The sequence below is a fragment of the Polistes canadensis genome, unplaced genomic scaffold, assembly GCF_001313835.1.
Source record: "Polistes canadensis isolate GaletaPanama2010 unplaced genomic scaffold, ASM131383v1 scaffold_134, whole genome shotgun sequence".
Taxonomy (NCBI): Eukaryota; Metazoa; Arthropoda; class Insecta; order Hymenoptera; family Vespidae; genus Polistes; species Polistes canadensis.
In genome coordinates, this window is record NW_014569681.1 from 281,951 (window position 1) to 292,551 (window position 10,601).

A 10,601-nucleotide genomic window follows, 5' to 3' on the forward strand; every position below is an offset into this window, starting at 1 on the left:
TTTAAATATTTGAATACAAACAACGATTATATCTGTAATAGAAAAATACACTTACTTAGAGATAATGCAAAGATTATCTCATTTGGTTTATTTCGAATATTTGCAACGTCAAAATGAAAACTCGAGTTGATAAGCTCCGATAAAGAATATTTCTCTCTCATTTTTTCCCCTCCTTTTTCGAAATCACATGTTGTGTGTGTGTTCTCTTTGACAAAAGTACTTTGACATTCGTCACGACGTATGAAACTCACGTGAGTCTCGCGTTCAATGTGAAGACTTTATCGAGCACGTGCCATCTACCTTGACCTATCCTTCCTTTTTCTTTCTTTCTTTCATTCTTTATTTATCTTTCTTTCAAATTATCCCACACTGAACAAAAACAAAAACAAAAACTATTACACAAAGATTTCAATTATATATAAATATCGTATCGATAAAATATACCGATCACGATTATACGTAATATTTGTTTATTTTTTTTTTTCTCCTTTAATTTTATTTTCCCATCATTATCATCGCATAACCATAATGAAAATTTTCGATAAAGGAAATTATTAAAAAATAAAAACAAAAGTTCATCGAGTGAATTTTAATTGCGCGTTTAAACTTTACTTGGAAAAATTCATTGTTTTTTGTAATATAATTATTTTGGAAATATTAATGTAAAAAAAAAAGAAAAAAGATCTCTACGAACTTTTGATTAATCCTAAAAGAAAAAGAAACTCGTTAAATAATTTCTTACGTATACGTATCGTTGTACGGATCGAGGACGACATACGGAAAAGTCGGATCTCTTGTAAGAAGGTCGATAAGTGAACGCCGTGGGCGATGAAACGATAAAAAGAAGATACGAGGAGGTGAGGAAAGGGGAAGGCGGGCGGACAAAAAAACCCATCGAGAAAGAAAGATTAAGTCTCTTCCCCTCCCCTCCCCCCCATTTTTCTCTGTGCTCAGGATCATCGGGGGAGTCAGAGATATTGAAGATTAGAATCAATGATTGGCAAGGTTGGATTCTAACTGGTGACCGTTTTGTACCGGTAGAAATCTCATCGTTCGCCATTTAGAGCATCCTGTTGGACCCGATGAAATTTATGGTGGTTATATGTGCCATGTGACACGCTGAAAAGGGTGTTTCCACCGACGTACGACGCATTTTAATGGCGCCGAGAAAGCCTGTTTTAAAAGGCGCCCATCGAATGCACAACGTTATATATACGTAAACACATTTTCTCGCCCAAGGAAAAATATCTTCTTCTTATTCTTATTCTTCTTATTCTTCTTCATCGTCTCTTTTACCATTTCTAGAATCTATCGATCCTACTTACTTCGTTACGCGCGTTTCCGTTTTATTTTCTTTTTATCCATGTTAGAAATTGAGTATAAACGAGATATATTATAATAAATACAATCATTTGTTCTGAATCAATTGAGACATTTTGTTTTGTTTTATTTATAAATCAAATGGAAAATTTTTCATTTAAAATTGGCACTAATTTCGTCGATAAATCTAATCGAAAGAAATAATTATAATTCGAATTATTGATATAATATTTTTTTATTTTTCTTTCAATACGATGCATAATCATTCGTTTATTATTCTATAGGAGTGATTTTATCAGACCATTTTCATAGGTTACTTTCACATAGCTAACGTATTACATTGAAGTTATTAAATGAAACACTGTATGTGATCCGTCACGACTTTCATATTAATCACTGTATCGCTACGACACAACGAGTATTATATTCAATCGAGATCGTGGGAAGTACTTTCTTAACTCCTTTCTCTTTTATGATTAGAACAAAACGCCTCTAATTTTTTTTTTTCTTTTTTTTTAATATACGTACACACGATTGCGAACGTATAAGAAGCTCGTAAGTCATATCCAAGGTTCGTCTCATTTCCATTCCATCGTTTTACGACGTAAATTAAATTGGAAAATAACTTCGTTCGCATCGAAGAGGCTTTATTTTAAAAATCATTGGCCCGATAAAATATAATAATAGTCGACGTTAAAAACGCGAAACGCGTTCTCTCATTCGAAACGATCGCCAATCAAAATCCTGTGAACAATTACTTTTTTCTGTTTTTTTTTTTTTTTTACATATTCGCATTTTATCTTTAACATGTTGTAAAACGATCATTAATTAATCGAGATAATTACGTAGATATCGAATGGTACAACATCATTTAACGTTGATGCAATTAATAATATTAACGATCTTTGCATACAACGAGATTGTTATTTCATTCTATTAGTTAATTTTCATTCAATTTTAGAAATAACGTAATGGGTTTTACAAAAGAAAAATACCATAAGAATTGTTCGAGAATATTATTAAAAATGATTTCGCGTTAAATTATTCCGAATAAAATTTCATAAATTTACGATTTATATTTCGTTGCATTTAACAATACTGTCAGAATTTTATTTCGACAAAATTTCACGATCTATCTTCACGATCGTAAAATCCATGAAATATAATATAAAAAAAAAATACGTTTCGATTTTTATATTCAGAAATGGAATAGAACATTTGCATGATGAATATGAATTCATTGAAACGAATATCGAATTTCTATAAGAAAAATGTTTAAGGATTCTCAGAATTTACGTTTTTATGAGAGAAAGTTGTTTAAAAATGCTTTCATTTCCTTAGAAAAATAGGAGTTCCTATTCGTCGTATCGGAGAAGAAGAAGAGAGATCGTTGTAGAGATGAGCATCGTGATAGTAGAAAAGAACCGCTTGTCTTGAAAGAAAATTTCTCTCAATGACATTGATCCCGGAAACGTTGATTATTTTTATCCGATAATTTTATATTTTTTTCCTTCAATTTTTCACATATATATATATTTTAAAGTTATATTCCTTCGATATAAGTTGCATTGCGCGTGAATATTAACGTCAAATCGAAGAAAATAAAAGTATCGTTGAATTTAAGTTGTTTACAAAAAAAAAAAAATCATCGTAAATAATTATTTATCATTTATGGTTGTTTGAAGATTACTATCTGTCTTTTTGCCAAGTGAAAAGAAAGAGACATCGTCTTTTGGCTCTAAATAACTAACACGTTGCACCGTGTTCGTTTATCAAGCACGTTTCAAAAATTTTCACTTGCTCTCTATTAGATTGAAATCAAACTATGTCACTGCTTACCGATCTTTTTTTTTCTTTTTTTCTCTTTCTCTCTCTTTCTTTTTTTAATAATTACAATTATTTAGTCAAAGGTCTAATCACGTTGTTGGATTAATAAAGTCAAGTCGACGTGGGCCACGTTTGATTAAAATGAATGGGTTATCTGTTCCGGAAAAAAAAGAAAAACAAGAACCGTGTACCATTGATTCGATAAAAAGAGATTCTAACAGATGTTAGAAAAAAAAAAATCATTCGTATCTGTATAAAAGGAAGAATAAAAAGACACGATAAAACAATGTTTATTAATAAATCATTCTATTGAGACAAATGAAACGTTATTTACTTAGAAACAAAATATTATTAAATTACAAATATAAGAGAAAAAATATAAAGAAAAATTCTGATCATTTTAAAATTAACGATCGAATAGAATATGACATACTGAAAATACAATAAACAGTTTTACCATATATCCACGTGTGAAAAGGGACTCTGGTTGGGGGTGGGGATAAGGGTGGGGGTTAGGTGGTGAAAAGGAGATCAAAATCGATACCGTACGATCGGGTGAGTTAGTTAAAATTCTTTAATTAATTTCGATCGGTTGGTTTTTCGGATAGAATCCATCGAAAAAAAACAAACTAAAAAAAAAAAAAGTGAGTCCTATTGGTCGTCCTTGATCATGATCGTTCCTTTTATAGAGGACAAATCTTTTATGGCCCGGGGACCGTGACGACGGTGAGACGGTCTAACGGATTTCGCGAGTGTGTGTATATGTGTATGTGTGAGTGTATGAGAGAGAGAAAGAGAGAGAAAGAAAGACCCAAATCCATCGCGAACAAAAGCGTCTCTAATTTGTTCCGAATCGGCACGTCCGCGTTACGAAATCTGGAGCGGAATAGCGATGCTCGAAACTCTTACTCATCATCATCATCATCATCATCATCATCATCACCATCTTCGTCCAATTCATTCCCTCCATCTCTTCTTTCCTTTCTTTCGACAATCCCCCCCCCTCCTCCCCCCCCAACAAAAAGAATAATAATATTTTTCTAAAGAATTATATTACGTATCATATATGATCGATTAATATATCTAAATATTTATACGAATGTTCACATTAATTTATTGATTATTAGAAAAAAAAAATGATCAATTAATTTATATCCGTGAATTGTCTAAAAAGAAAAATCAATTTGAAATAAAGAAAAAAGAAATAATAATTGTGGCTGGTAATTTAATTGTAAATTGTTTTCAATGATCGTGTAGTAGTAGAATAAGAAGGTATAAGTAATACGATAGGGGGTTGATAGTAGTAGTAGTAGTAGTAGTAGTAGTAGTAGTCGAGCAACTAATCAGTGAAAGTGGGAACGGATAGGATCGTAAACGGATTCGTTCATTTCGGAATAGGTTTGCAATTCGACCTAGTTTACACGGTTATTTCCTTGCAGATATTATCTTGGGAGAAGGGTGGGGGGAAGAGGTAGGGGAACCCGGATAATATTTTACAGAATAGTGTATTGGAAAAAAAAAACAAGATATATATATATATATATTCGATTGATCTGTTGTTGTTCGATTGATTTGAGTTTAATGAGAAAAAGTGGAAATGTTCGTTTGGTTAAATCGCTCCATTGGACCAAATTTCTAGTTAAACAAACGTCGTCATAGTCATCGTTGTCGTTGTCGTTGTCTATGATTCTCTATTACGAACCATCTAACGTAAAGTGGGTTACACTCCTTTTGTCTCTAACCACTCGCCTACTTCTCGCCTTCGGACTAATAGCAATAATTCTTCTTCTTCTTCTTCTTCTTATACTTCTATTACTATTTCTTTTTGTTTTCTTCCCTTCTATTCTATTCTATTCTATTCTATTCTATTCTCTCTCTATTCTATTCTATATTACGATCCCAAGTATTACTCGGACCGATCCTACTAGACGATTCCAATTATCAGAGTTTAAAAGGATAAACGTGAAAACCTGCGATACGAAACGAAACTAAACGAAACGAATCGAATCAACACTCGTATCGTTCTTCTTTCGTTTAATTATTGTTTCTTGATAAACTTTTAGAATTAATCTTTTTCGAGAAAGTTTTTGTTTTCTTTTTTTCGATAGAAGAAATAATGAGATTAGTTTAAAATGTATTATTGTTTTTATATATAACTATATACTGATTTATTATATCTTTATTATTAGTTTTATTAACGAGAAACGATCGTTTTTACGTTGATGATAATGATGATAATGATTACTCGAGAACATTTAATGTTACTCGGCGAAAGTTCACTGATATTGAGGGTACTGTGTCTCGAAATCGTACCGTCGGGCCCTTAACCTTTTAACTCTGTTAATTAGAGAGTAGTCGCACGTGCAGTACAATTTAAAACCTATAATCATTTATAACGTTTTCTATATTTATAATTCTACATTTTAATAATTTCACGGTTAACGTGCCAAAACGTTTGTTGTTAATTACGAAATATATACTTTCGGTTGTGATTAATTCGTCTGAAATATTCAAATTAGTTTGTATACAAATAATTTGCATTTTTTTCGAACATCATTCGTATCGTACAAAAATTCGATAAGAATAATTTCATTAAATATGATCGGTTTGAATTTGATTTGAAAGAAAAAAAATAATAATAATAATTATATATATTTATAGATGTGTGTTATTTATACGATTGTAAAATATGATAAAATTTGAATATTATAGAATAAGAATATATAATATATCATCTTGGATTTATGAACCATCGACGTTTACACCTTCCCCTGTCAATTTTGTTCTTACTTTTTGTGTATCTTACCGTTGAATACTTTCAAGCAGTATATTAGCGATATAATCGGTAGCCTATTCCATTTTTTTTCTTCGACATTTTAGAAAACACGTAAAAGTTGTCCAATCTTAACAACTATTTATAAACGTGTTTAAAAAAAAAAAAAATCAACAATAAATACTTACCGATTAGATGCCGATCCTTCCTCGCGGATACAGTCGGCTTCGTATTCGTTCATTCAATACATCTGATCATATTAATTCTCAATTAATGTCAAAAGACATAGAATCTCAAATTCACACGAGTATCCCAAGTGACACTATTGGTCGACCCGAAATCAAACTTCTTTTTCCCTCTCTATCCTTGACAAATTTTCAACGTAAACAGAGAACAAAAAAAAGCAACAAACCACAAACCGAGGCTCCTTACTGTTTTCCGAGACACTGTTTTTTCTTGTATTAGAGAAAATTTGTCAATGAAAATGAAAATTATATAATGAATTGGAAAGGGCCAAGTTTCTTTAAAATACACGATTCAAATTCGTAACACAAATTCATTTGATATTGTCACCGAGAATTCGGATCGAAACGAGTGGGGATCGTGGTGGGAATTGATTGGAATGAAATGGGTTGATGATGGGGGGATGATAAAAGGACAACGTGTAGATCTTGCTTGCTTGATCTTAAGATCACCGTTCGTTTCTTCTTTCGTTCGTTTCGTTTCGTTCGTTTCGTTCGTTCGTTCAGGTAGCACGTGCACGCTGCTCGACTACCGGTCGCGCTTTGAGGTTCGCCTCATTGCGTTCAGCATGGAGACGATGAAAGCAAGCTTCAAAGGAGACCTGTAGTAGGGGACACCTTCCTACGTGTTGCTGGTTATTCGTGTTCTATTGCAGAAACCACGTGTCCGTCTCCCCCGCCGATATATCATCCGATTTTATGTCTCAATGTTATTGTTTTTCTCTTTTTTTTTTAACTTATCTCGACTGAAACCTTTTTCAAAATGAACATTATTTCGAAATACATTCTTTCCTTAGAATTCCTGTTATTCTAATCTTTTCCTTTTTTTTTTTATTTCTGAATTTAAATTTGATCTTTTGATTATTCGATTAATTTTAGATATCTTTTCAGGGAATTGACAAAATGAAATGTCACGTGGTTGAGAAATAATGAAGATATCTTATAGAAGTAACAAGTAGCACACGTGAACTTTATACACGTGCACGATCCAATAAAGATAAACCAAAAAAAGAGATAGTGTTTCTTTCTTTCTTTCTTTCTCTTTCTTTCTTTTTAGAGAGGGGGGCAGCTATTTCATCTTTTGATGCTCCTGATGCTATTTTAAGTTTGTTTTTTTTTTCTTTTTTAATATCGTCGTGAGACCAAATGAATTGTCGTTATTATAATAAAATGGAACAGAAATTATGTAAGAAATGCGTGTAACGCGTATGAATCTTTAATATATCATCCAATATAAAGATGAGATAATATTCTCATTATTTAAAATTTATCTTTCGCTTATTAGAGTAATTTTTTTTATGTAAAGTATCCGTACCGATATATGAAATCAAATGTCGTGTTTAATATAACGAACAAATCAAAAGTATATATATGATACGATATATAAAGCTTTTTAAATTAATTGAATATTTAGTAATAGTCAAAATATAAAACGAAATGAAACGTCATGTTGAAAAAAATAATAAAGAAAAATCTGAATAATAAGAAACGAGTAGTAGTATACGTGAGCATCATATATGATCCAATAAAGATAAAATGAAATAAAGAAAAAGAAAAATAAAAAAAATAAAAAGAAGAGGAAGAAGAAGATATGAGGAAGAAGAAGTAGGGGAGAGGAGGGTGGATATATTTACGTACGTACGGTGTGCACCGTACACGTATGTACCCAACTGTCTACCAGTACGGTCCCTCTCGTCTTCAAAGTGGGTCGACCTCTTGGAGAACAGTGCGAGGCCGTCGGCCTCATCTCTTGTTGCCGTCTACCTGTCGGTGTTACCTCCGTCTAGGTCCCCTAAGTTCTCCTCCCCGTTTTGTTTTTCTCATATATTTTTCTTGCTCACGCATCTTAAACATGCGTCATGTCATTTAAAAACCAATATTCAGAACGATCTTTCGACCGTTCAATTTTTCTTAATTATCGATCATTATACGATATGATTTGTATCAATATAATTCCGTTATAATATCATTGAACGTTGACAAATAATGTAAAGAGGTTAACAAAATAAGACAAAGATAATAATCAATTCGAAAAAGAATTCGAAAGATTCATTTTAACAACAACAACAAAAAAAAGAAAATGGAAATAACCGTATCAATATTTGTTATGGTACTTTTTTTTTTTTTACAATAGTCTTGGCAATATTTTGTAGAAGTCAGTATGTCGTTTATTAAAATATTAGACGAATGATGAACATTTACTTATGGTTACGTTTTGAAACAATTGATAAATTTTTTTTTGTATTTTTATTTCTCGTTAATTGGTTATCAAGAAAATTGATAATCGAATGATTAAAGGATAGAAAAAATGTTGAAGATAGAAGGAAGATCGTTGAAATAAAATTTGACGATACCTTTGAATATATCCGACAAATAGATATTTAATAGTTGTTTAGAACGTGCAAACATTTACGTGCCAAGTTAACAGCAGATAGTATTAACCAGGACGAGGAAAGTTTAATACAAAGTAGACGCTCGGGAGTTTACTGTTCCGTGCATATAAAAATGTAGGAAACGCCCACGGATTCCACTTTGAACTCGTGATATAACACGAGATTGAATCAAGATTTACTGCCAACCGAAGAAAACCAGGACTGCCATTTGTATTTTGTTCCAGATCTATTCTACTGCTATCGTATTGAATAGCAAACTTCGATGAATTTCGATTATTGGTATTAAATCAAAGTAAATATACTGCGATGGGAAATCCGAAAATCGTGTTTTAATACCAATTGATTGTCATCGAAACAATTGAAAGTATCAGAATTGAAATGAATTAATACAAATAATTAATACCTAATCAATATCCAAATAAATTTTCTTGTGTCTATTTAAAATTATTCCATATTTGTAATTACTATTCGATAATTTTTATGTTAAATTTTATTATCATTTTACAATGGATTTATGTTCATAAATTCAAACGCGTCGGAAGGAATGATTTTGTTCTCTCTCGTTTGAGATGATATTTTTTTGGTCTCAAATATTAATTATATTATTTAAACGTGCAAAAATAATTACGTAACTTTGTATAGAATATGTGATTCGTTTCCCTTCGATCGAATTCCCTTTCGTCGGTAACCCGAAGATTGATCGTAGAGATCACGTTGAACATTTGTATTTTAATGACTTACTTTTCACATCGAGACCTCAAACGAGGTCACTGGCAAAGAAGAATCGGGAAAGAGTTGTACACTGCGGTCGAGTTTATCCTTCGTTACAATCCTGAGAAACCGCAAGGACGTGTGTCACTTATTAACCGTTCTTCTTTCCCATCTTTTTTTTACATTATCCTTTTCCTTTTATTCTTTTCTTCAACGTTTTCTCCGTTGATATACGAACCCTTTCATTGTGATTATTGATATTTTAAATCTAAAATATAATGAAAAATTAGTTTATCATATATATACAATAGTAATATAAAAGTATTGAAAATATCTGATTTTTTGTTTTTGTGTTAATAAAAAATGTGTCGTAAAAGTTAATACGACTTATATAACCACTGTTACATTTGATTTAATAAAATTTCCGTATATATATATATATATATTTTACCGTAATTATACTTATTATCAATAATTGCAAATATAAATCTCATATTATATAAGAAATAATCTTAAGTAATTGGGAATAAATTTAACTGTTAATCGTTTCCCGAATTATACCTGGTGTGGTGTGTGTTTTTTTATATAAATTCTTACGTATTTATACGAATTAACATAAAATGTATGAAAAAAAAAATATAAACGTATTCGTACGTTGTAGGATATAAAAGAGGGCAGACGGTAAAAATTTGCAAGACGGTAGTGGTCTTTGTCGTTCAACGAAATAACGTCGATAAGTACAGACCCGGGGTTCTCTTCCAAGATGTTTCTTTTCTTTTTTTTTTCTTTTTTTTGGGTCATCGAAATAAATATTCGCGTCAAAGGAGAGAGAAGGCTTGTTAATAAAATTACGAGAAGGAAGTAAACGCAATAAGCAACTTGAAATAAAATGTTACGAACCATGGTAGGCATTTAAAAGTGCAATTTAAAAATAGATATTCGAGAAGTGTAGCAATAAATAATTCATTTAACGATATTGGCCACAAAGTAATATTGAAAACCTATTGAACGTGATCGTTTCAATATAAAAATTCGCAAACGAACGATAATTATTATTTTATTGATTTCTTTTTATTAAAAAACAAATTACTCGGAACAGTTTTGAATTTAAATTCATCCATTCGCGAAAGCCACTGCCGCTGCCGCCGCCTCTTTATAATTATTCCAAGTAATCAACATAAAACACAAAAAAGAAAAGAAAAGAAAAGAAAAGAAAAGAAATTGAAAGAGAAAGAGATAGAAATGATCGTTAGATACGAAAAAGGTTAGCTAACTTCTTATAAAGTCATTATAATATACATCTATATAGGATATTATCCTATTGGTGGTGTATAC

At 31.2% G+C, this 10,601-nt stretch overlaps 1 protein-coding gene across 3 annotated transcripts in view; it reads right to left on the reverse strand.

Moving 5' to 3' along the window:
• The window catches only part of LOC106788321 (serine proteinase stubble-like), a 41,718-nt gene extending 35,027 nt beyond the window's left edge, over positions 1–6,691 (reverse strand). For all 3 annotated transcript variants that reach the window (XM_014751486.1, XM_014751487.1, XM_014751484.1), the window contains exon 1: positions 6,109–6,691. Coding sequence is in view for 1 of the 3 variants with exons in the window: in XM_014751487.1 (XP_014606973.1) it covers positions 6,109–6,161 (53 nt within the window). In the remaining 2 variants the exon portion in view is untranslated. The remainder of the gene's footprint in view (positions 1–6,108) is intronic.
• Between the last annotated feature and the right edge of the window lie 3,910 nt (positions 6,692–10,601).